The following is a 26459-nucleotide window of genomic DNA, read 5'->3' as shown; positions in this document are numbered from 1 at the left end:
ATCCAAAAGAGCAAGTGAAGCATGACTCAAGAAAGTGGAATATGGAAATTCACTACAAACAAAAGGCTCAAGTTACAAGACCACTACTCCATGAAAAATGCTGAAAATGTGCAAGACCCATGTTCGGCGTGGGAGACAATTTCAAACGGAATAATTTTCCCTCCAACGGAATATTCTCTACTCTCATATATAAGGACGTAAAGACACAAAGGTTGTGAAAAAGGTCAAGAGGTTAACAAGAGGTGTCTGATAAAAACGTTCCAGTGCAAAGTGCTTAACTTGGAATATCATCCTGATATTCAATACAGCGAGAGAACACATCTTAGTGTTCGAAGAGAGTTACAAAGCTAAACTGTCATACATCCAGAAGGTGACCAAAGCTGCTCTACATCAAAGTTGATTCAACGATAGCTTGTGGTCAGATTGGAGATCGTTACATTCAACTGTGACTATCAACAACGTCTTGCTTTGGATTAAGCAAGGGAGGTGGAGTATCCTGGCTGCTGTCCGAGCGAAAGAAACCTGAGGCTTGACGCGGCTTGGTGATCAAAGGTCAAGTGCTCGAGAGGTGGAGTAACTGGAAGCGGGGAGAAAACCTGAGGAGAGGCGGAGTAACCTGGCTGCTGTCCGAGCGAAAGAAACCTGAGGCTTGACGCGGGCTTGGTGATCAAAGGTCAAGTGCTCGAGAGGTGGAGTAACTGGAAGCGGGGCGAAAAACCTGAGGCTTGAGGCGGGCTTGGTGATCAAAGCTCAAGCGCTCGTTATTGTACTAGAAAGGGAAGTTTTTAGTGCAATCCTTCCAGGGAGTTTCTGGAAGAAGAGTGGAAGTAGGCGGGTTGGCCGAACCACTTAAAAATCTCTCTTGCATTTACTTTCTGTTTTTATCTCTCGCTAACTTCTCGATTGCACTGCATATAATCACACCTCTCGAACTAACCCAAACTCGTGCTAACCAAAAGGGGATAATATTTCCGCTGCGCATAAAACTTTGTCTTCACCTCGTGAGGTATCGAACCTAAACATCCTAAGTTCAATACACACGAGAGGTCGAAAAGATTTGCAAAATCTTATACAAGTCTATTCACCCCCCCCTCTAGACTTGTACCCCATCCCCTTGGGACCAACAGTAGTAACATTATTATTACTTGTATTATATGTGGTTAGTGTGTTGTATGGTGTAGAGTGATTTGACTTAGGCTTCCCTATTGTATAGGAGAGTCTTGAGGTATCCTTAGTGTTACAGGATTGGTACTGTAACTGAATAATCCAATTCATAGTTTGAACTCTCATCTCAATTAATGCAACGAATGATTAAATGCCCATTGGACATGTAAACGTCCAAAATATGCGAAAGTGTGTTTGTAAAAAAAATTGAAAATATTAAATCGTAGCATAGAATAGAATTGGACATGTAAACATATATAATCCTTCTTTTTTCTTTTATTGATTGATAATTGTTCCATATACTTCTTTTTTTTGAATACTATTGACTATGTTACAATGTAGTATCTGTTCATACATATTTTCTCAACCTACTGAAGCACAAAGAGCCAACGCACCTGTAACATCTCACTTGGGAGGGCTACAGCTATGCCGCTTGACCACAAGGTCTTTGACGTTCCATATACTTCTTTATTACACTAATTAAATGATTTATCTTCTAACATTGGGGAATGCAAATACGTGCACTGAGCGGTGCATACAGAATGATACATTCAAATACAAATCGTGTGAATGCATATAGAACAATAAATATAGCAATATACACAGATAGATTGTAACAGAACGACGTCACTTTCATTTGGGCGGGAAAACGCTAAGCTGTTATTAGCCAAGAGGTTATGGCTTTATTATATTGAAGGATGTGAGTCTCAAAAAAGGTGTCTACATCAAAAATTTGTGAGAGAAAGTAAAAGTTGTGAATAAAAAATGATTGGAAAAAGTGTCAAATAGGTCACTAAACTTATCGCTTTTGTGCAATTAGGTCATTGAACTTAAAAAATGTGCAATCCAACCATCAAACAAGTAAAATATGTGCAATAGAACATTTTTCTAATTTTTTAAAATTCAATTTGGGTTAAAAACATTTCAATATTGACTCCCAACTAGTATGGTATAGGAAAATGTAACTCTTAATACATACATGTAAGTAATATAATCGGATTTTACCGATAAATCTTTAAAAAATGTTTCAATTGCACAAATTTTACTTGTTTGATGGTTCAATTGCACACTTTTCAAGTTCAGTAACCCAATTAAACAAAAGCAGGAAGTTCAGTGGTTTATTTGAAACTTTTTTTTCAAAATAATAATACATGTAGTATTTTCTTTCTAAAAAATGATTATTTTTTAAAAAATATTTCCAGATTTCCAAACAAATCCTTATTTGATTATTTCGGTGATTGTCTTTCTCTACAATTACTCAATTAGCACAGCCCAAAATAAGCGTTTAAACCCAGCCAATCAACGGCGTCGTTTTCGTTTCCTGTGATTTCAGAGCTTTCCAGAATCGCAAGCAAATCGAAGCAACACGCCAACACTACAACCCTTCTACGCCCCGGTCTACTCCAGGGGAAGACAATCAAACAGAGAAAAAGCAACGCAGCAATGGTGTTGATCGAACCTGTGCCATCCTCTGACGAAACGTCAAAGCCAAAACCGCCACCAGTCAAGGCGGCTGAAGCATCGACAGACGCTGGTTCGTCCTCTGCGCCTGCGGCGGCATCTGGATATGGTTCCGATGGTTACGAGACTGCTAGCGACACCGAACTTAACGAGACCGATGAGGCAGAAGGGAAGAAAGAGGAACAAAACCTTAGTCACAGTAGTGTAAAGGACGAGAAAGCAAAAGAAGATTATGCGAGCCCTGCCACATCAACACCGTCGTCTTCTTCGGGTGGAAACGAAGAGGCGCCGATACAGAAAATGGAATCCGATATGGATCAACTTCACGAGGTTCTCTCTCTCTCTCAATACATATGACTCCGATGCTAAATTTGTATATGCTTATGTTGCATTCAGTCATTTTGAAAAGATTGATTAAGCTAAATAAGGGAATAAATATCTTCTACACTGCTGTTTATGCATTGTGATTTCCGGTATTATTGGAGCTTTGTAATCCAACGATGCCTTGGGGGTTCGCATTCGTGTTGCTAATATCTAGTTAACAGTGTTGCTAATATCTATTTTGGAGCTGCATATGCGTATTATTGTGCATATTATTATTTTTGCGTTTTGGAATTCGGAATACCACTGTGTGTATGTGAATTTTGGGAACGTAGGAGCAGACTATATTTTCTTCCCTATTTTGTGCAAGTAGTACTTAAGTTATTTGTTACAATTTTTTTTCTTTTATCTTTTTTTTTTCTTTTGTTTTAATGAATAAGTAGTTCAGTTGCTGATCTCTGTTGAGCTTGAATGTGATGGATGTAGTGAGCAATAGCTTTGAATATGATCAAATTCTTTGGGAGAAGAAAGTTCTGTTTGGGACCTTAGGATCATATTAGTTGCTGACTTGACCGAAAATAAATTGTTTCTAATGCTTGGATGACTTATCCTGTTATCCCAATTTCTGGGAAACCATAGAAGGAAAAAGAAAATACAATAACTTATATCTGTGAGGAGACTCCTTATTTAGTGCAAAAGAGAGTTTAGAAGCATTTGTGTTATTGTTTGTTAGCCTTTCTACTCGTTGTCACCTGATGCTAATTTTTAATTCATTGTTTCTTTAGTTGTGGCTTGTTCCTTTTTCTAATCTCTCTTTGTGGTTGAAGTGTTATCTCTTTTGCTCTTTTATAGCAAATTCTATTTGTCGCTGCTGTTTGTTGACATCAGTTCTTGTGTTTGAGCATCAGAAAGCAATGGCTCTGGCCAATGATTTGAAGCTTGAAGGAAATACATTGTTTAGGGATGGGCTTCATGAAGAGGCATTGTCCAAGTATGAGCTAGCTTTGCAAGCTGTAAAAGATGCCCCTTCATCTAGTGAAATTCAAGCAATATGCCATGCAAACCGTGCAGCTTGTTTCTCTAAACTGGTATGTTCATTCAATCATTTTAGTGGACATTCTATATTGAACTATTTTATCATGGAATTGGAAGGACATTCTTATAGGCACTTTGTATCCTAAATTTTCTGAAAGCCATGCCAAGATCTAACAAATGTAAACTCGTGTTATTACTCTCTCTAAGGAATATATGCTTGTCATTGGCATCTTGCTTTTATTCTTATTAGTGTCTGTCTTTGTCATATGCTATTTTGTGATCAATGCTTCAAAGTTTTGACTTCTTACATGTTTATAATAGTGAATTATGAATTTATGATTGTGGTGAGTGTATGAAATGCACTTGCTGTTTTGATACCTTAGCGATATCCCATAATTCCCTATATTATCTTTGACAATCTCATAACTAGAGTGATTTAAAAATGGTCTTTATAGACATATCCTCTAGACTAGATTGTTAGTCTTTGGCAATCTGTTGGATGAAGGAATATGATTACTTATTAACTGAATATTGGTTGCTCTTGTTCTCTCAAACCTTAATCTACACATAACCAGGCTAGAGTTATGCTTCAATGTCCTGATTAATCTATATTTTGAACTTACAAAGTACTGTGAGAACTTATGGTTTCCTTTTCCCTTTTGCTTGCGCTTTGCTATGCCAACTTTCACCAGTTTACTCTTATTTCCTGACCATTGGTCAAGATGTTCCCCATACCAGAGTGCCTTCAGAACTTCCTATAAGTTTTCTCTCCTGTCTGTTTTAGTTTGCTAAGGGGTTCATCTATTAATATAAATCTGTTAACTTACTATTCTTTGTATTCCAAGATAAGAGGTCAGGGAAAGGTTTTTCTGATAACATGGGGATAAATGACAGGCAATTTCTTCCAGTTAAATCATGTCTAGTGAATGAAGGATATTGTTAGAACCATAGTTATCACGGCGTCGCCTAGTCGTCGACTAGGCGACGCCTTGGCGTCCTGTCGGTGGAGACAGGACGCCTGGAGGCTTCGCCTCGCCTGAAAACGGTGAGGCAAGCTCCGGCGTCTTTGACCTAATAAGAATGAGAAGAAGAAAGCATTTCAGATCTAGTGCGTCGACTAATGTCTCCCACAGCTGTCGCCGTCGCCCTCCCACAGCCATCGCCCATCGCCGCCGCCGTCGCCCTCCCACCAGCGTCGCCCATCGCCGTCGCTGTCGCCCTCCCACCGCCTGAGTCATCCTTCTTTCTTATTCTTTCCTCTTCTTCTTTCTTCTCCATTTTCTTTGGTTTTCTGCAGCTGCGACTGTTTTTCTTCGCCCACTTCTTTGGTCAATAATATCAGTGGGCAGTGGTCAGTAGGCTAGGCAGTGGGCAGTGGTCAGTAGGCTGGGCAGTGGGCAGTGAGCAGTAGGCTAGACAGTAGGCAGTAGGCAGATGCAGTACAATTTATATGTTTAATTGTTTATATATATATATATATATATATATATATATATATATATTATAGTATTTTTTTAACTTGTCGCCTAGGCAACGCCTAGGCGACATGGCGGTCGGGGGGCGCCGCGACTTAACAGGGCGCCGTGATAACTATGGTTAGAACAGCCACAGACAGGTACTGGTGTTTTTATGAGTTTTAAACAATGTGTACTAATGAATTTAAGAATATAAGCAAGTATGAAAGTAATACAGACACAAGATTTCTGTGGAAAGCATTAAGGGACAGCGGAAAACTACAATAGGAATCCACTTTAATGAAAGCATTACAATAGAGATTCAGTTCAACTATTCCAACACTAAATATGGTGATGCCCCTCAGTGCCTGCCTTGGGGGTTTATATTAGCTAACAGGTCTATAAAAGTTGTGGTATTGTTATCTGAGTAAAATAGTTACTTAAATATAGGAGTCCTTTTGACTCAATTCCTTCAAGTAGTTTCCCTGGAGTCCTTGCCAAGTCTTTGGTATGATGGGGCTAAGCACCTTAGCTACCTTCGTTGGGCTTCCTTGTCACACCTTAGCCGCCCCAAATCCTTGTTGGGGCTGGACCAGGGTGTTCCTGGGAGATGAGGTAGTGTGGATGGCCACGCAGGCCCCTAGGGAATGACTATGCCCAACCTTGTCTTATCATGATACAGGTAGGATGTGAAGTTGGCATTTATGATGGACTTTCATAAAGTCTAACCTGGGTGGGTATTGAGATATAAATGGAAATCTTGACCCATGTGGGTATTGTACCCATAAAAATCTTCACTGTACCCTTATATTTAAGTAGAAATTTTCATTGAAGTGCTACTGGAAACCTTCAGGATATGAGACATTTTATTATTTCTTCCTCAGTTGCTTTTACCTTCTTTTTTTTTTTCTTTTTTTTTTCTTTTTTTTTTTTCACAAATTACATAACTGGTAAATCAATCATGGGAATCGGTGTTCACCTTCTTTGTGGAGCCATTTGAAAGCATTTTCATGTCATGCATCCAATATCTTCATTCAGTTTCAGTACTTGGTTTAGAGTGAAAAGACTCAACATAGTGCTTCATATGAAAATATATAAAGCTAGTCTGTTTCTGGATTCAGATTGCCTTACTTTTATTCTGTAATGGTGTTTTCTTCTTAGAGTTGATTCCTCTTTTGGTTTCTTGAGTATAGTCGCAATTCCAAATCTAGTCCACAACTTCAAGTTTGACTGGTTACTTTTAAAAAATTGTTCAACATTTAGTAATGCTCTCATATGTAGAAAATGATGAAATTTGGTGAAATTTCCACAATAAAAAAATAGATTGGTCTGACAAGTAATAAACAGTATGAACAGAGAATTCTCTCTGGGTAGTAGGAGTTTGGGGTGGGTGAAGAAAGTTGTTATACAGAGAGTAAGGACTAGTTTTCTGTAGTATTATTTCTTTGCTTTTTCTAGAAAATATAGCGGACTAGTGGTAATAGTTCAAGTCAAGGAAAGTGTTGACTTTAAATATTGCTTCCTGCAGAGCTCATTCTTGCAGATTCCTCTATTTCTGGTGAAGATTCTACGGAATCTAAAAGATACATTTCTCCTTCTTCAATTCTAGCTTTTGCACCTAGGTGACTAGGTGTTCAAATCCATTCTCTTTCAGAAGGGCTTGTGTGTTGTCCCTTGCCTTTTAGTCTGGTTCAGATTTCAAAGGCGAAGAATATGAAGGGGTAGTAAGGACTAGTTTAACCAGACATGACATTCCTCAGAGTATATAGAGGAAACAGAACAATTCTAAACTTGGAATAGAAAGATATTACAACTCCACATAAAGTAGTGAGTGAACTAAAATGGGAAACAAGATACACGTGCGCCATATTATTGAGTGGTAATGTATAGTCCAACGCATGTTATGCATAGCAACATTTGTATAAAAATTTGTATTTGCTTGTTTGACATGCATTGGCAACAGAAGCTGCTTAAGGAGCTTAGTGATACTAATGTGGATGTTGAGATATTCCAATTCTCCATTTCCAACTTGTATTGTATATGGAGTTGACAAGGTCTACAAAATTTCCAATCTCTTTCGCAATCTACTCTGCAGTCAGTTGAGTCTGAATTATGCAGAATTTCATAGGAAGAAATGAAGTTGAGGTGATCTTTGAATCTTCATTTTCTGCCTATTATTGGATGTTTCCCATTGTTCCTCTGAAATGGCTTATTGGAACAGAAAAGAGATGGGAAGAGTAGTTCTGAAAAAGGTTGACTTTTTAGGTTTTTTTTTGTGTGAGAGTTTTTAGGATATTTTTCTGCTTAATGTATCATTAGTGTTCTGCAGTTGGTATAAAGCCAAAATCCTTCAAAATTTTATTCTTTTGAAGTGTTTGAAAGCTAGAAAATGCTCATTACTGAAGAGGTCATTTCTTTAACTTTGTTATACATATGTTATTATTTTTAGTTGCCATGTTCTGGGCCTAACCTTTTGAAATTAGTCTTGTTTTCATTCCTATGCAACAAAGATAGAAAAGTAATCCTAGGGATAGGAATCATAGGTAAATAAGTAAACAATTTAACCAAGAACAGCTGTTAGAACACTACTTTCTAGGGTCTCGGGACAACAAAATGTATTGCAACCAATTCCTCAAAAACATTGACTCTTTGCATGCCTTTGATTTGAGCAACTTAGGCACTACCAGTGAGCTTATGAAAATCCTACCAATACCTCAAAAACATCTTTGCATATGCTTGATTTGACCAACTTGGGCACTATCAGTGAGCTTATGAAAATCCAGTGTTCCAAACCCAACATGAGTGATGATGTGAGAAACAATCATTATTGACTTTTACACAATCTTCTATACAAGTGAAGTTTTTCCCAAGTAACTTCAAGCTGCCATTTCATGTGTTCGTTAACTATTTCTCAATTTAACGCTTGACTTGTGTTCTAGAAATAATGTTTTCTAATTCACAGGGAAAATATACAGAGACAATCAATGAATGCACCAAGGCGTTAGAACTAAATCCTACATATGTCAAAGCATTGCTTAGAAGGGCAGAGACAAATGAAAAGCTTGAACATTATGATGAGGCTATCAAAGGTGAATAATACATTTCATTCTGCTAGGGAGTATTATTTTATCTCCAAGGACATTTCCATTTATTAGAGTTCCTTTGATTGATGTTATATTGAATTCATATTTTTCCTCTGATATTGGTAACATTAGCTGATATTCACATTTTCCCCTTCCTCCTAACACACCAGAATAGGCCAAGATTGCCCCTGACAAGCATCCGCATGCTTGAAATTGGTGTTGCAAATCCTTTAGTTTCATAATTGACTATTTTATTTATAAGATAAAATGCTTCTTATGTTGTATCCTCTTATAGACATGACAAAAATCTTGGAGTTGGAACCTTCACATGATCAAGCTAGAAGAGCAATTGTTCGTTTGAAACCACTGGCAGATGAAAAGCGTGAAAAGATGAAGGAAGAAATGATTGGTGAGCTTTAAATATCTCCTCATTTGTATTACTACCTCGGTACTATTTTTCAAAAAATACAAGTACTAATTAAATGATGCTGCTACCATACCATCCTGTCTATGACAGTTGGTAATGAATTGGCTTCCTCTCTAGTTTTATGTTGTTTGCGTAACATCCTGTATCTGTGTAATGGAGGTCTCTGTTAAAAAAAACAAGTAAAAACTGAGCAAGTGGGCTGATACCAATTTTTGTTTTATTGTATGTTTTTTTTTTCTGTCTGTAAAATTCTGATTTTGTCTTGTAAAATGAAGTTGATGTAATCATTTTGATGTTTGTGCAGGGAAGCTGAAAGACATGGGAAACTCCATTTTGGGGAAATTTGGGATGAGTGTCGACAACTTCAAAGCTGTCAAAGATCCAAATACAGGATCCTATTCCATTTCATTTCAGAAGTAGTGGTGTGACAATTCTGGGATGCCTGTGGGACTATTTTTTGTTTTGTTTTGTTTTGTTTTGTTTTGTTTTTTGGTTTTTAGTGGAGTATATAAAACCATATGCGGATATGCCCTTGTATACGTCACTATTGACTATTTGGGTCTCACCTGGGAAATGACATGATCTTTTGGAACAGGGAAAATCTATAAAAAGGGAATGTTATTAGAGGGATTATTCTTCTAAAATGACTTAAATTTGCGGATTTTTAGAATTATATTCGTTTTCATTTCTTAATTGAATACTCTTATTCACTATTGTAATTAATCATTTTATTAAAGCGTCATTTCATTTTTTGCCCTTACACTAGTATAGTGAAATTTATGTGTTACTGATATTTAATACTATATTTGTGAAATGACACTTCTTTTGTAGGTTTCCTTGTGGATTATTCTTGTGAAATGACTTAAATTTTGAATTTTTATAATTATTTTCGTTTCATTTCTTAATTGAATATTATTATTCACTATTGTAATCAATCATTTTATTGAAGCGGTCATTTCATACACAGTAGTATAGTCACAATTCTATATCGTGCTACTGATATTTCTCAAGACATTTAATTTTATACGTCTATACTTGTGAAATAACACTTCTTTTGTGGATTATTCTTGTGAAATGACTTAAATTTTGAATTTTTATAATTATTTTCGCTTCATTTCTTAATTGAATACTCTTATTCACTATTGTAGTCAATTATTTTATTAAAGCAGTCATTTCATTTTTTGACCCCTACACGGTAGTATATGAACAATTCTATATCGTGCTACTGATATTTCTCAAGACATTTAATACTATACTTGTTACATAATTAAATTTGAAAATGTCTCAACCAAAACTCGTGGATTCTATATTGAATTGCCAATATGGTTGAAATATCAGAAGTTGAATATACTCTTGATTAAAATTTTTAGCATATTATTGTTTCTTCTAAAATGCATGGTTTTAAGATTTAGATGGAGACAAATCATAGAAGTTAGGACAGAATTTAAAATGTATCAGTAAAGAACTAAATATGTTGCATTGTCACACAATTAAAGATTATATTTATAAAACTAGACAATTATGGACTAAAAGTACTAGTTGTACACAACTTAAGAATGAATGTAATATTTTTTAAGTAAAAAAGAAGAGTGTAAGATCAACCAAGTGAGATGATTGAAAAAGAAGTAAATTCTGATTACTTTATAAATTTTGATTTTGAAATTTATTGTAGCTCTTATTGAGGTCATCTCAAAGTAACGGATTGAACCCAAACAACATTTCAGTCTTCTTTTATTTTTTTATTTTTTTGGGGGTAAAGTTCTAATAATCACTTTTATTGTTCTTTTTTTTTTTGTTAGTTCTTTTGTATCATTTTCAATTCTCATGCTAAATAATATGATTTTACATGCCTTAAAAGTATGTGTTAATTTTTGTCAATAATAATAATAATAGACAATTTAGGAACTTGGTTGCACTTACACTTTTGCGCATAGTTCATTAGTTAATTTGAAATTTTGTTGTCATGCACCTTGTGCTCAAATGTCACATTCATAGCCCTCCTTGAGGAAAGGTCACAAGGAAAAAGTATAGAACAGATACTACCTTATAATAAAGTCAATAATATTCTTAAAGAAATTAAAATTTTTTTCATTATTCTTTTATTAAAAAATAAAAATAAAAACAAATCAAATAAATAATAGAAAAAAAATTGTCAAATATGTCACTAAACTTTTACATATTGTGTAATTGAACCATCGAACAAAAAAATGTGCAATTGAACCATCAAAATCTCAAAAATTGTGTATGTAACAATTTTTACAGGATACTTCAAAGTTGTCTTTAAATATGATGTCATAATTTCAAATTATATAAAAAAAATTATTTTAATTATTATTTTTAAAAATTTTAAAAAAATAATTTTCAGAAGGTGACTGCAACCACCTATTGTGGATGAAGGGAAAGACAGTCATGACTGCCCCCACCTTCGTTGGGTTTATCGAGGCAAACCCCACTCCTCATCTGAGTGGGATCCGGCTCAAACCACCTTCGTTGGGTTTATCGAGGCAAACCCCACTCCTCATATGAGTGGGATAAGGCTCAAACCCGGGTGATAGACGATTTCGAACTCAGGACCTCACGGCTGCGAGCGTCTTGGTCTTGCCACTCAGGACCCCCTCTTCATCTGAACAAAGGAGGGAGTAGTTATGGTTGCCTCTCCTTTATACACAATAGATGAAGTGGGAGATTGACTTAACCTTCTTAAATTTTTTTAATTTTTAAAAATGAAAATTAAAATAATTTTTTATATATAATTTGAAATTATGACATCATATTTAAGAAAAATTTTGAAGTAACTTGTAAACAATGTTATTTACACAATTTTTGGGATTTTGATGGTTCAATTCTTAATTTTCTTTATTTCATAGTTCAATTACACAAATAATGTGTGAAAGTTTAGTAACCTATTTGACATTTTTCCTAAATAATACTAGGTAATTAACATTTACAGCAGTCTCTCCTCTCTGCCGAGCAACTCTGGTCGTCTCTCCTCTCTCTCTCTCTCTCTCTCCATTTTCGACCATTTCTTCTTCGCGTCTTCGGAATCTTCGATCTGCTGCTTCTCCGGCCACCGCCCAGCGGAGTCCGGCGACATCGCCACTGATCGAAGCCTCTAATCTTTCAGTTCGTCACTGCCTCGAACTCCTCACCGCCTACTGCCACAAGCATCATTGCTTTCTTGATCAGCTTCCTGAAACCGTAATAGGTTGTCGTCTCTGTTCTCAGCGATGGCAAATCAAGGAGCGAAGAAGCGCAAGGAAGAGAACGCTCGGCACATGAGGACCCTCCTTCGCATTATCCTTATATGCAATGTAAAAACTTTTTCTTATTTTACTATTAATTTTGAAAATTACGATTTTATTTTTGGGGTTTTCCGTTAATTGATCATTTAATTGTGTGTATATACTATATAGGCTGTATATCTGCTGGTGAGATTTGGGATTTTCTACTCTAGTATTTCCTGGATGCACTGGTTCGGGCTAGTATTCACTTCTGTAGCCTACATTTTACCTTACCAACAATTGGCCGCCATGGCTAAACCCAGTTATGGTGATGATGGAGAGCTCATTGATGGTGGATACGATATGAGTACTGCCGGAGTTTGCGGGTATCATTTTCATTTTGTCTTTATATTTCGAGCAGCATTGATTCGAAAAGATTTTGATGTGAATTCTATATGTTTACCATGTGGTTTTTTTAGTTGAAATTTGGTCTGATTGTGTACTGAAGAACCCATGTAGCTTTAAATTGGGTTGTTACAGCAAAAGAAACTCATTATAGTTGCATTTTCTTTTTGCAATAGTGTCATCTTGCATGGGAGTTTTCCAGAAATTTGGCTCTTAAAGCATAATGGGGGAAATTAAAATAAAATGGAAATGAAGAAAATTTTCTGATACATTATCAATCCCTTGCAGTATCCTAGCAAAGTATTAAGTTTTGTATTATATGCTTGTTTTTTGATCATTTTAGGGATTTGCTTACCTCATTTTATTCTTGCAGCTATCTACATGACGTGATCTATATCACATGTTTTGTTCAACTTGCATCTATCTTGTCGGACAAGTTTTGGTACACTTACCTAGTGGTATGCTTTATAACTTCAGCTTTTTTTCCTAATGAACTTTTTCCCTCATTACATTCTTGTAGTTATTAAAAGCTGTAGCTTCTAAACTTCAATTTATATTCTTTATCAAAAGCATTTCTTAAACTATGACATGCTTGCAAACATGTTAAAGGTTGCCAAACATAGAGGTTGTCTCATAAAGGTGAATTTGCTGGACATGTTTTTAGGAGCACATTTTCTATGTTGAATTGCAAGTGTAATATAATTGGGAAGTTGAAAGAAAGAAGAGATTCGAGGAATAGTGAAAACCTAATCGTGATTGGTGGCCCTTTGATGTTCAATAGTATCTGCCTTGTGAATATGCATGGCTTTTATGTAGCATTGTGGATTCTCACAGGTTTTTAATATTGTTTGCAATAAGCGAAGATGCTATAGTTTGATTGGAATATTGGATTTTGCTTTCTCAAAATGGTTCTATAACTTGTTCAACCCTTTTATATTATTATTTGAAGCAGCAGAAATCAAGGAGAGCTTTGACACCCTTAGAAAATTTGTTTAAAAAAACTTTGCATAGGCTCCTGAGAACCGAAGAGACTTCTTTTTGGTTAAAAGAAGTGCAAAAGAAAAACAACTAGCTTCAAGTTAAGAAGAATAGTTATCTATTGAAAAGTTGAACCCCATCCATGACTACAACTCTACAAGTGTACTTATTAGGGGGAATACCCAATATCAATTCTAATTCTACTAGGAATCATCATAGAATATTTAATTTATAAAAGAAACAAAAGATTGCAAGTAATTTATATTCGTGATAGTTTTGTAATACCATTAAATGTAAGTATGTAACTCCATCTTTATAGGTTTCTTCTACTAGGAATTATAATGGAATATTTAATTAATTTAGAAAAGAAACAAACTATTATAAGTATTATTGGTGATAGTTTCCTAATACTATTAAATGTAATCCCAATATCTGTAGGTTTCTAAATCTCTTTCAATTCTCAGTTCTAGTCAGATTGCTTTGTGTCAATTTTCAGAATGACAATACTAGCCCGCTCAAGCTCATGGTTATCTTCCTCATCAAGGCCACAAACATCCTCTACCTCATTCTCTCATCTAGTTCTTCAAACTTAGTTTACTCAGCTATGTTCGCCATCTTCTTCCTTGGGCAGCTGTTAGATGCATAGCTAGGCTCTCATATTTAAAAGATTTATTGATTGATATTTGGCTGTGCATATGGAATGTTGCTGGATTTCTTATGCCCTTCTCAAACCTCATGTGCTGGTCTCTTTTCTTCTCTCTTAAGCTCTGGGTGAGGCTGCCCTACTTGGGCATCGCTTTTTGTAAGAGTCCTGCCTTCATGGCCATATTTCACACCTCAGTTAAGGTCATGGCTGTGTGGCAGTCCATCTTTCCTTGGGTGGTTGGCTTCAGTCTATTAACGTAACTTGAAATCTGTTGGTCCTCATATTCTGTTAGATTGTTGTTTGTAGAACTGGTAGAAGACAACTTATTGAACTCAATGGGATAGTCATAGACATCATTTTCCATCAGGAGCATAATTGGATTAAATATTGCCCATGTTTTGCTGTTGGGTACTGTGCCATTAACAACTTCTTTATCTTTGACTGAAGTCATATTGGTTGTTTCCCTAGATGCCTCTGCCAGTCTTATACTTTTTCTCACCATTATGATGCTCCATTGTTGAGTTGATAAGCCACTAATTTTACTTTTCTCAACCTACCACCATTGTGTGGTGGAGTAACGTGTAGGACAGGCTGGGCAATTCCTTGACTACCAATGCAACTCTATTTCCTCTATTCGCTTGCAATCATAGGCGATACATGATGTCACGAGATCATTTAGGGTTCCTATAGTTTGATATATACGTCCTTAAATTCTCCCCATGCATTTTTCTCAGGCTTGAAAATTTGCTTGCATCTCAGTTGTGATGTGTTGCAGTTCCCAGACTCTATCGATAGGATCAATATGGCCTTGTTCAGTAGCCATTGAATTGGGTGGATCTCTGGTTGATTTTTTCTGTGATGCAAATTATTTGAATCCTCTGTTGTTTATAAGAGAGGATGGTTCTTGTTAGTACTACATTGTTAGATAATCTTTGGCCTGTAATTTGGGAAAATATTTAGGTATGAAATCCATAGTAAACAGAAAACCCCTAATTTCTTCTCAAACACCATCCCTCAATTGTCATGGCTATGAAAAGATTCAACTAGTTCAGCTTCTTCCCTACCCCTCTCTGGTCAGATTTGAGTCTTAGCACTGATTATAGTAGTACAACCCTGGAAGGTTGTTTTTGTTATTCATCTTGAAATCTTTTGCTATGATACCATAGTCTTAGATGCAATTTTCAAATTGAGGCTGTTGAGACTTTCATCTCAAGTCTTTCAATTGCTTGAAAAATTGGTTATTCCATAATTTTTACTACCTGAACCAAACACATCAAACTACAGTTTTGTTAGGTTTCAATTTATAGATTTTTCAGGTCCCTAGCTTTGCCGGTTAGGTTGGCTTGGTTCCAACTTGGCCCCCGCCCCCGCCCCTAGGCTAGGCTGATATGAGTTGTGTTAGTTTTAAGTTTGAAGCCTTTTCTGCTTTATGCCGGTAAAAGTGTAAGACTTGAGAGAGTCATCAGAATAATAGAGTCCATTCATGTCCAAAATATTCTTGGGAGATTTGTCTTAGTAAACATTCTAGGGAGATTTTGTCTTAGTATTGGTAGAAAGTGTTGCAGTTTGTGACCCTGGGCTCCTTATTTAGAACTTGTTAGTTTATCATTTCCAGCATTATTTTCAGAGTGATCTGCTTCTGGTAACGAGCAACAACCTAGTCGATGTTTTAAGTGGATTGTGGTTTTGGTTTCCAGATACCAGGATTTGCACTATACAAATCATTTGGATTCCTGAAAGGATTTTTGTCAATGGGTTCCGAGGTATGTATGTTGGTGTCTCTGCTATTTACTCGTGGTTCTATGGGGTGTGACTAATATAATGGTTTTGGTTGCAGGATGCTGAAGAAGATGAGAAGACAAGGAAAAAGAGAGAGAAGATGGAGAGGAAGGCTTCAAGAACTAAATTTGTCAAGGCAAAAGGTCGATGATTATATATTCTATTTAAATGGAGAGATCAAAGGGCCCTTTAGTGAGGGTTGTTGGAGACTTTTGCAGTAGCGCTGCTGTTCTCATGGCTGCTGATGTATTTTACTTTGTGTATTTGGAGAGAAGTGTCTTAGGATTTTGATTTTGATTTTATTTTAGCTAACTCTTTGCTGCATGCACGATAATAAGGCTTTCATTTTACATATAGGTAGAGTTCACCCGATATACACCCTCAATGAGTGGTTATGAGTTTTGCTCGTCACTCTAAAAAATTAATAATTAAATTATATACGAGATAAGAATGAAAAATATGTCAATTTATTAAATTGTTTATTCATTTTAAATGAGCGTCTACCTTTTGGCAATGCATCTTTAACTCACCAAGCACAAAGTACGGTTTGGCATAAATAAGCAACTATAAGTGAATACTTGGGTAGGGGTTCACCTTGCATTGTAGACCCTGATACAAAAATAACTTTTAGATTTTGTATCTTTAGTTGACACATTCTGTACCTGTAGCTATCATATTATGTGTTAGCAATTATCAAGTTATTTGTTTACGTGTTACCCAGGGACGGAGCCACGTTAGGAGGTAGGGGGCCCTGGCCCCCCAACCGGCCAACCCCCACGCTTTACCCCCTACCCCTTACCTTCACATTAATTCCTTTTGTCTCCTGGCCCCCCCAACCCCCATGCCCTTACCCCTACCCCTTACCCCTTACCTTCACATTAATTCCTTTTGTCTTATTCTCTTGTTTGTTTTTAAAAAAAAATTCTCCCTTATTTTATGGCTTAAAAGAGGGAAAAGTAGCTTTTGCCTTTTGCTTTTCCTCTTTTCTGCAGAAAGAAGCAAATAAAAAAAAAACTATGTGTTGCTTTGCTTTCCTCGAAATGATCAATCGGCAGAATCAGTAATAAAAGAAGATGAAACCCTTTGCTTTGTTAGCACTCCCTAGCTCCTCCTTCAGCAGTAAAAAGGCAACCAAAGAAACCCATTTTGCTTTCCTTCATTTTGTTTCGGCTGATCGAGGGAAAGGGACAAACCATTATTGTTTGGTTTTTCATTTCACCCTTCTTCTTTGGCCTGTTTCCATAATCATAAACTCAGATTTAAGGTTTTCTATTCTCTGAATTATTGGGAGGCTATTAAGGTTCACAGACCAGAGAGGAGAGGTGAAGCAATGAATACATATTTAATTTTCAGATTTTGACAAAAATAGAAATCAACAAGTTTTGTCTAAATCTCTATTTCAGGTAAATATTTTCACATTCAAGTTACATATTTTGAATACGAGATATTATTCATTTTAGCCCTTAAATGTGAAAGAATGTATTTAACCTAGAGTTATATATTTGATAATTTATGGATGTATGATTCGTGTATAATAGCTTGGAACTTTGTACGGTTAATTATAATGTCTACTGACACTTTGAATGTTCTCTACTATATGACTACATTGGCCTCTCCAACCGGAATTTTCTGGCTCCGTCCCTGGTGTTACCTGTATAGAATGTATGTGTTAACTGAAGGTACATAATTTTTGTATCGGGGTTCACAATACAATATGAATCTGGTCCATAATATAACAATTGGAATACATGGCGGTTAATGCAAGGCAGGTTTAACAAGAAAATCACAGCAGAAGATTGTAAGTTAATGCCCCAACAGGAGATACAAATCTATATTGATAAATCAAATTTACAGTTCTACTTCAGATTGAGGCATAGGATTTCATTTTACATTATCATGTCACTGCCTTGTTTATCATAAACTCAATACGCATTTGACTACTGAGGGTGACAACAACACAAGTCATGATGGCATCATTCGACACAAAAGCGCATCGAAAAAGCTTGAAGATGAAACAAACCTATGAAGCTAAGCTGTACCTCCTTTATCTGCAGTGATTGTTAAAAGATTAAATTCCCGCTCCAACGCCCAGGAGGACTCATTCTGATAGTTGACACTGTACCCATATTCCATAAAATATCCTGCTAATGTTATTACTGATATAGTTGCTCTGCGAAATGCCAAAATCCAACATCAGATGAACACATCACTAAACTAAATTCGAATAGCATTATAACAAGCATACTATTGTCTGTTAATTGCGTAATGCACAATAAATAAATATATTATCTGCATCTTGCCTAAGGAAACAATGACAAACCAAATATACATTACAACACTATCTAAATATCAATATAATATATTCAAGTGAAACTATGTGCCAAACAATTGTCACTCGGCAGCTTGTTGAAACTTTCTCCCTGCACAAAATTAAGTTCTGTACACACTAATAAGAACATTTTTTGTGCATTATCTCTCACTAAAACGCCCATTCATGATTTACAACAGCAAAATTCCATTGAGAAAGCCTTAAATTCCGCTGCAAATCACAAATTACAACAAAACACAATTCCCATGAAAAACGCCCATTACAACTTGATTCAACCATAATTGCAATGGAATTCAATTTCTGTTGGGAACGGTTTAACCATAATTTTATTGAAAATTATGGATGTCTTATATTTCATAGTTTCTTGATTAAAAAAAAAAGTAATATAATATTTACATTTAAATATTTAAATTATTTGTAAAATTTTAATTAAATCTTGAACCGAAGATATTTAATTTCCAAATACATATACACTCCCTGCTTTAATTTTTATGTACCAATCACATATCAAGTGTATTAACATTTAAATACTTAGACAATTTGTAGCATTTGAATTTTTTATTTTCAATTCCAAAGGCATTAGTTATCGTGTATTTTGCACAGGTGGTTGTCTAATGCATATGTCTGGAAAGGGTAGAGTACATTCCTTAAGCTGCATTATGTTACTGTTTAACATGGTTACATAAATAAAACAAAATAGAGAAAGAAGCTGGTGTGTAGTGTCAGAAAAAAAAAAAAAAAAAAAAAAAAAAAAAAAAACAGGAACAAATAGATAATAGATAAATGTCAAACAAGGCACCAAAACAAAATGGGCATGATGATATGTGATCTGACCTTAATGCCACAGTTCCAGACGTTGAGGGTTCACTAACTTTGTCTGTCTTGCGGATCAGTGTGTTACTGCAAAAAGAAAAGAAAAAAAATAACGCTTTATAATGAAAACTATAAGAAGATTAAGGCTTTTGAAGTAAAACTCTAACAGATAGAACAGAGCCTGCCTAATGCCCAACCTCAAAGAGGATAAATCAAAAGCTGTTTAAGCCTTCATAATCTTATTAGTAATCCAGACTAATGACTGAATGGGCCACCTGTGGAATCTCAAGGGTGGTCTCTAATGCAAGCCAATTTAGAAGAGAAAACTAAAACCATTTTTAACTGAATCTCATATAGAGCTTTGGTATTTGCATTTCTATCTGCAATCATAATACTGCGGTGACAATAATAATAATTATGTCCTGAACACGAAATAAATGCATGTCGCTTAAACACATGCATTTATGCGCTCCATCTACTCTACAGTTGGGACTAAAACTTTTTAATACTTCATGTGTGGCTGGGTAAATAATTGATGTTACCTTTTGACTCCAGCTGAAACAGCATTATGAAGCACATGGTGATGAGCAGGATCTAATGCATCACAAACAGAATCAGGTATTACTGATGCAAAAAGGCCACTTGATCTTTTGGTTCTGGAAAGAGGTAAAATATGCAAAAATAACAGGAACCAAGTTTATTAATGATAACATTAAAAGAAAAATCTTTAATGTGGAAATCTTATCAGAGACAAAGTTCTAGCATGCTCTTCTATGAATGGCAGTAAGCCCAGCTGAACCAATTAATGTGACAGAAGAGGTTCTTAATGCTGTTTGAAGAGAGGGGAGAAATCAAACAAGGTAGAAATATCAAGCAAATCACTGAATTTCTAAAAAAACCAGGATGTCATGATGTCAAATATGCAATCATACTCAGGGTAACAAAGTTGGTGTTTCTCTTAGGAAGAGTTAATCACCATGCTAGGAAAAATTATGTAGCTTATTTAAAGGGGAGAAATGAAGACAAAGATGTATAAAAAGAAGAGGAAAAATTAATTTTCAAGACTTCAATCCTAGCAATTGGACACAATCGTCATTTTTTCTATTTGGTTCAAACTTAGATACTGGAAGCTGATGTAACTCTGATAAAAGAATAAAAATATGTAGAAACCTAACATATGGTAGTAGTGTAGCAGTATAAAGGGACTCAGCTCTCACCTTTGATTCAAGGTGTTGCTCAGAGAGAAAATGTGAGCAGAACCTGAAGAGCTTGTGGCCAGAACAATATCAGGAAGTCCAGTCATTGGTGCAAATGACAGAGAATAGATAATTGATGGGCATGTCCCCCTCCTGAAACTGTATGACTGCCAATCAAACAGACTAAGATCCCATACACACAAGAAATGGAAAATACCAAACAAACTAAAAAAGAACAACACCAAGAATGTAGTATGCACAGGTGCAAAGATTTAATGAAACATGAAAGATCACTGTATCCCTGCACTCACAAAGTGGAGACTCCAAAGAGTCCTGAACTGGGGTGGAGTTGTTCTATGACTCTCTTATACATGCTAAATAATGAATTCATAATTATAATTGGGCCACAACAAAATAAATCTGAAGAACTGCTTAGAGGTTCAATTTGTCCAGGATATTTCAAGTGCATTTTTCTTAAGTGAATTTGACCTATCCCAGGGCTAGATGGCTAGTTTATTAGACAAGAAGGATTACATTGACCACTCTGTACAAGGAGGAAAGGTAGTGCTCCATACATGCTCTATAGACCATTCAAACTACACCATCATTCTTTTCACATGGATTCTTACCATTAAAATAAATAAATAAAAGCACATGTTAGTAACTGAATACTAACAAAATTTGGAAAGAAGTAACAAATTTATGATTAATATCTGCATGCAGAAATTAGTGGGGGTATGGCAGCAAACATAACCCTGTTTATGATTTGAAAAGATAATTTAGGTAAACCCAATGCTAAGCTCTTTTTCCTCAAGCTGGGTCTATAGTTGGCAAAAGGTGACAATATTTATGACAACATTCACTGTGCAATTGCAGAAAACATAAATCTGTTTATGATTTTTCACCTTGGTAGCATCTGAAACAAGATGAACTCTGACAATGGTCCCTTGCTCAGATGCAGTTGCAATGTACATTCCCCTTGAAGATAGAGCCATGGAAGTTAATGGTGAGCGATGTGCATCTATCTGCATTTTATATCATGTTGACAAAACAGAGAAGAAGAAGGTGAGAGAAAATTAAATTAACTGAGAGTTTGTAGTAAGCAAACGGTTGGTTATGAATCTATTCCCCTTTGTAAAAAATAATAAATTAATAGGCTACACAGAAACAGTGGCAAAAAGGGAATATTTCAAAGAGAGCATCATTAAGCTTAGAATTTACATTTTAATTGTATAAAACATGGGCCAATAAATTATGAAATTGAATATGAGGCTAGATAGGTTTTAAGGTTTGGCAAAATAGAATATTCCCCATGCAGTAAATCTGGTATAGATTCCTATTAACCAGAATTTTGCAGCTTTTCAAATCCATTGTTATTAACCATCACCAAAGAAGGAAATCTAAAACATATTTTCCCTCAGAGTTCTCATTAAAGACAACCCTTGAATTAGATACATAAGTTCAAAAGATGGAAGCACAACCTCACAGTGCAAGTGGAGGTCCATCACGTTGTATACTAACACTGAACCTTTTGTTGTACTTGCTGGAAGAGCCAAAAATGAACCATCCAAACATGGGGAAAATGCACAGTGTCCTAATATTAAAAATAATGTGTTAATTAGAAGAGCAGAAGGCAGTTTTAATGATGTTGCATAACTTCCTTCAGTTGTTAATATCAGTGTTAAAATGTTTCCAATGAGCAAGTGATGTATATAATTATTGGCTATAGAAATGCAGTAACATGGATACAACAAAATCATTTCAAGTACGGAAAGAAATTTAAGCACAGCTTCTTCAAAGGAAGGAGGAAAGATTGATCACATTTTAATATGATGATCAAAGATGAAATGAATTCTAAGAAGTAGGAAATTTAAAGATTCTGCAGAAGAAAGTAGAGATCTCTACTATGTTACCTGTACTACATAGAATATTAACTGAATTTTGTAGTTATTCTGTCTAAATGCAATAACAAGAACTTAAGCGAAATGATCAAATGGGAAGAACTAGGATGTGATCTCTTAAGGGCTTCACATCACCATCTACATTCTACATTCCATCATTTTCATTTCTTTGAGACACAGATTCCACTTCACCTAAGGGCTTCACAGAAAATGTGATCTCCATTCAAAATCTATAGTCCGCCCTATCCCTTGCTTAAACTTGCCACTTCACCAATTACTCTGAACCAAACTGCATGTGCATTCCTTCTTCCTTCTATGTCATTCTTTCTATATGACTATATACTATAGTCAAAATTTATTCTTCGATGTATGTACATTAACTAGTGGTCATATAAGATCATTAGTAAGCTTCAACTTCTCCCGATCTAATCTCCAGATTTAACAGATAGCATTGAGTGCATAGAAGCTTACTCCATCTATTATATAATTGTTATTAGATGTTTGCAATCCAAACCATAAGAACTATAACCCTATGAACTTCAACAGAAGCAATATGCATAAAAAATGAAGATATGGCAATAAAGTTGAGGAGATGTGCCCAGCACATACAAATACAACCTAAAGAAATTTTTCATTACCACAGATGAAAATAATTTTTTTACAGCTGAAAGACGATGCAATTTTTTGCATAATTGAGAATAGAATGAAACTTATAGAAACTAACCTCTTGAATTTGGAACAGTATCAATAGTATCCAATATCTTTAGACTGTTAATGTCATATATGAAAGTCTTCTCTTGCAATATGACAATCAATCTACATAATCAAGATCGTACTTTAATCATCTTATTTTCTATGTGGAGAAAATCGGATTATTAACAAACAATAATATGCAGTGCAATTAGCTGAATTCAAAGTTACACAAAAGAAAATGCTCTTCACGATGTTAAATGCATAGTTTTCTTTCAACAATATTCTTTGATGCGAGCAGTTGGACAAGAATCACCACATTCTGTATCCCAGGACCATATAAGTGGTTGTTAAATACATGTACAAGTCAGTATACTAAGTAGTATAAAGGAATTCAAGAGCATGTGAAAATGTAATCAAACAAGAATACAAGATTTCCACATGTATATTGGGTATTTGAAAGAATTAGAACAAGTGCATAAATACATGTACAAGTCAGTATGCTAACATATCAGAAAAGAGTCTTCTTGCTATTTTTTCTGTTTCTATCTTAATCTTCAGATAGTATCAGAGCTGTGATGGAAATAGAGAAGGAAGCCCAACGAAGAGATAGTATTGACATAGGGTGTTGCTTGTCTGCCTCTCATCTCAATGATGAAGGAAGATTCAAAAGTGATACTTAAACCTAGGAGAGAAGTCATATTGCCACACATGAAGTTACTTCTCAGGCAAAAGTCTATACCCTCTGCTCAATTCCTCCTGCCCCTTTGATTTGATTACAGAGTGTGATGGTTTGATAACATTTTAATGGTTCAATATGTAAGTTTGGCTACTGTTCCAGTTGTTGAGCGTAGATTGTGTGATAGAGGTTTCTTTTGTGTGCGTGGTTGCTGTTTTGGTTGTGCTATAAATCCAGAGAGGTGTTGGTGTGGTTGCTGATTTGGTGTTGATCTCTGTTTTGTGTTTATATGTTTTACGTGTGTGTGTGTCTGTGTGTGGTCTGCGCTAGCAAGGGTTTTATGCTCTGTACCCAGAGAGGAAGGGAGTGTAGGACTTTTGTGAATGTTGCTTGTACTTTTAAAGAAAAATGGAAAGTAAAGGGGAAAATGTCACCATTGTTTCCACATACTACATATTAATAGACATCATGCTAGAAACTGATGAATCAAATTTTGGAGTAGAGGTTCGTAGTAAAGATTGATTTCGGTGGTTAGAAAGAGAAAAGCACCTCACTAAGATGTGTCCAACTGATGAAAAGGCAGCACAGATAGACAAAATGCTTTTATCCTGAATAGTTAATTGCATTAGTAGAGAAGTGGTATTGTCAGTGCAACTAGGGGTGGGAAAGGCCAGGCCCCTTGCAGGGGCCTATGTCCTGGCCTAATTAAGGCCTAGCTCGTTTAGTAAAAAGGTGAGCCAATTTTCAAAGCCTATTAAACTAAACAGGCCAGACTTATATATACCAGGCTCGACCTTCAGACCTACAGGCCCAGCCTATATATATATATACACAATATAACCCAAGTATATATAATTACCAAACCCTAACCTTCCACCTACGAAATCCCATTCTAAATTATGATTCAACTATAAACCTTGTTGTTAATCCTGCTATAAGTGTTATTATTGTTTAATTTTTTTATTAACTATTTTTACTGTCATAATATTTAATGAAATGTCTCAACTTAATTATACAAGATAACAAATAATAATACAATTGAATTTATTTCTAAAAAAGTTAACGATCATGCTGAAGTCCTGAAATGTTTGATTTTATTTTGTTTTAATGTTATTATGTTTGCATTGTGGTGATATACTTATGTAATTATGTATTAATTTTGTATTAGGTATATTTCTTAAATTATTTAGATATACCTATTAAAGTTTTTAAAAAGTCTTAACATGTAGGCTTTAAATAGGCTCAAAGTATGATTTACTTTGAAGCCTTTTTAATGGCCTAAATATTAAACAGGTTTTTAAAATGGCTTCAAACCAGGCCAGACCAATTGTAGGCTCAAGCTTGAGCCTAAAAAATAGCCTATATACAAGCTCAGGCCCAGGCCTAAGCTTTAGATTTTCGTAACAGGCTCAGGCCTAATTTTCTAAAGCTTGACTCGGCTAGGCCTATTTCCACCCCTAAGTGCAACATTGTGTGGAGAGAATTGCATATTTATCTATACAATTAATCAAATTCATAACAGCACCTAAGTTCTTACCTTTGCTTATTCATGCGAACAGCAAGAATTGAAGTTAAGAATTTCAGCTCCTGGAGAGCAACTCCAGTCATTGTATTAAACAAGCATAGTCTCCTAGGAGATAAGGATGGCTATTGAAACCAAGAAAAGAAAGAAGTAACCATCAGAAGCTTTAAAATATGAATAAATAATTAGAAGAAGATCAGCTTAGGAAAAGGTTAATAGACCTGTTCACCAGCCCCAACAATTGCAAGAAGACTTGACCTGTATAGCATCTCAACTATGATGAATGCTCCAGCAGCTATCCAAAAAATCAAAGGTCACATTACTTTAAACTTAAGTACATTCAGACTAGCTTCATATACCTTCACAGACAAAAGGATAAAATTCTGCTATGTATCTTAGCAACACTTTCATTACCTAAACTACAGTGTGATCATCCATGCCAAAACAAGTCAAAAGCAATTCGGAGCTACATTCACTACCTAATTTAAAGCACCATTTTTAAAGCAAAAATACTACATATTTCCAAATTCCAAGTTCATGAACAACAAACTTTCAGTACTATCAGTCAACTATTTCCTGTAGCAGGATAATTATCATCAAAATCAATAACTGACAGAAATTAGAAGAACAAAACTAAAAGAAATATCGCCACGATTACGTAACGTATCCGTCTTACCTCTTTCATAAAGGAGTTTCCCTGTATTAGAATCGAAGATTTTAAAACCTTCCTTCGTTCCAATTGTAAAGCAACTGTAATTGAAAATAAAACGTAAAAATTAACACCCAAAAAAAATCGATTTTAAGAATTTAACACAGGGAAATCATCAAACTGACATAAAAAGTAGATAGTTGTCAGAAATTCAGCAAGTAAAGGCAACAAAATATGAAACAAAATAAAATTGAAAGCAAATATTTGAAAATCTCAACGTAAGTATTACCTGTTATCTTGATTGAAGGAAGCGCAGAGTATCGGGCATGAAGATGACTGACTTGCCATGATCGTGTGAACTTTAATTAAATTAATTAATATACTTAGAGGGAGAGAGAGAAATTGCAGAAAGATGAAATTCAGAAAGCAGAATTTAAAATCTGGTGAGTTTATGTACTGCACTCCGCTTGCAGAGTTGCAGTTGCAACTTGCAACTGCAAGTTTGTGAAGACCGAAACGAGAATTCTTGGCAAATTATACCGTGCACCAGCCTCCATACGTCGAAGAGGAATTATATTCTCATAATACATTTTCATCTCTTAAAGACTTATAATTATACTGAAACTCTCTATATCACGTATATATTGAGATTAAATAAAAATAAAAATAAAGAATTGATGATTCTTTTTCTATTTCCCATTTTCTT

General features: G+C 35.3%; 3 protein-coding genes across 4 annotated transcripts; 2 read left to right on the top strand and 1 right to left on the bottom strand.

The window, feature by feature from the left end:
- The first annotated feature begins 2479 nt into the window (after positions 1 to 2479).
- LOC116014485 (tetratricopeptide repeat protein 1) lies at positions 2480 to 9643 on the top strand. The gene is made up of 5 exons (XM_031254549.1): positions 2480 to 2955; positions 3855 to 4034; positions 8398 to 8524; positions 8814 to 8927; positions 9250 to 9643. Exons 1-5 carry the CDS (start codon positions 2608 to 2610, stop codon positions 9363 to 9365), a joined length of 885 nt encoding a protein of 294 aa, XP_031110409.1. The 5' UTR covers positions 2480 to 2607; the 3' UTR covers positions 9366 to 9643.
- Positions 9644 to 11898: 2255 nt separating this feature from the next.
- Positions 11899 to 16369, top strand: LOC116011992 (transmembrane protein 208-like). The gene is made up of 5 exons (XM_031251445.1): positions 11899 to 12256; positions 12359 to 12552; positions 12945 to 13029; positions 15893 to 15958; positions 16033 to 16369. The coding sequence occupies exons 1-5, from the start codon at positions 12173 to 12175 to the stop codon at positions 16123 to 16125; spliced, it is 522 nt and encodes a 173-aa protein (XP_031107305.1). The 5' UTR covers positions 11899 to 12172; the 3' UTR covers positions 16126 to 16369.
- Positions 16370 to 17342: 973 nt separating this feature from the next.
- LOC116012205 (autophagy-related protein 18b) lies at positions 17343 to 26363 on the bottom strand. 2 transcript variants are annotated; one of them, XM_031251691.1, is made up of 12 exons: positions 26043 to 26363; positions 25781 to 25854; positions 25326 to 25399; positions 25120 to 25229; positions 22938 to 23029; positions 21794 to 21906; positions 21218 to 21337; positions 20334 to 20479; positions 19659 to 19772; positions 19138 to 19203; positions 18014 to 18144; positions 17343 to 17625 (listed from the first exon to the last, which is right to left on the bottom strand). In XM_031251691.1, the coding sequence occupies exons 1-12, from the start codon at positions 26099 to 26101 to the stop codon at positions 17576 to 17578; spliced, it is 1149 nt and encodes a 382-aa protein (XP_031107551.1). In that variant the 5' UTR covers positions 26102 to 26363; the 3' UTR covers positions 17343 to 17575. The 2 variants fall into 2 exon arrangements, with proteins under 2 accessions (XP_031107551.1, XP_031107552.1); XM_031251692.1 differs by having other exon boundaries at positions 17995 to 18144; positions 26043 to 26362.
- Between the last annotated feature and the right edge of the window lie 96 nt (positions 26364 to 26459).

The sequence above is a fragment of the Ipomoea triloba genome, chromosome 3 (assembly GCF_003576645.1).
Source record: "Ipomoea triloba cultivar NCNSP0323 chromosome 3, ASM357664v1".
NCBI classification, from domain to species: Eukaryota; Viridiplantae; Streptophyta; class Magnoliopsida; order Solanales; family Convolvulaceae; genus Ipomoea; species Ipomoea triloba.
The sequence above is the reverse complement of the archived record's forward strand: the minus strand, read 5'-3'. Positions and strand labels throughout refer to the sequence as shown.

Bases quoted from the DNA above. Each gene is read 5' to 3' on its own strand.
- LOC116012205 (XM_031251691.1), bottom strand. From the start codon at position 26,101: ATGGCAAGTCAGTCATCTTCATGCCCGATACTCTGCGCTTCCTTCAAT. The intron at 21,338-21,793 runs GTTGTGCTTCCA...TATAAAATGCAG, and splicing joins ACCTCCACTTGCACTGTGAG to ATAGATGCACATCGCTCACC. The intron at 17,626-18,013 runs GTACAGCTTAGC...CATTCTATACAG, and splicing joins AATCACTGCAGATAAAGGAG to GTAACACCAGGGACGGAGCC.
- LOC116014485 (XM_031254549.1), top strand. From the start codon at position 2,608: ATGGTGTTGATCGAACCTGTGCCATCCTCTGACGAAACGTCAAAGCCA. The intron at 4,035-8,397 runs GTATGTTCATTC...TCTAATTCACAG, and splicing joins CAGCTTGTTTCTCTAAACTG to GGAAAATATACAGAGACAAT. The intron at 8,525-8,813 runs GTGAATAATACA...ATCCTCTTATAG, and splicing joins TTATGATGAGGCTATCAAAG to ACATGACAAAAATCTTGGAG.
- LOC116011992 (XM_031251445.1), top strand. From the start codon at position 12,173: ATGGCAAATCAAGGAGCGAAGAAGCGCAAGGAAGAGAACGCTCGGCAC. The intron at 12,257-12,358 runs GTAAAAACTTTT...TATACTATATAG, and splicing joins GCATTATCCTTATATGCAAT to GCTGTATATCTGCTGGTGAG. The intron at 12,553-12,944 runs GTATCATTTTCA...TTATTCTTGCAG, and splicing joins AGTACTGCCGGAGTTTGCGG to CTATCTACATGACGTGATCT.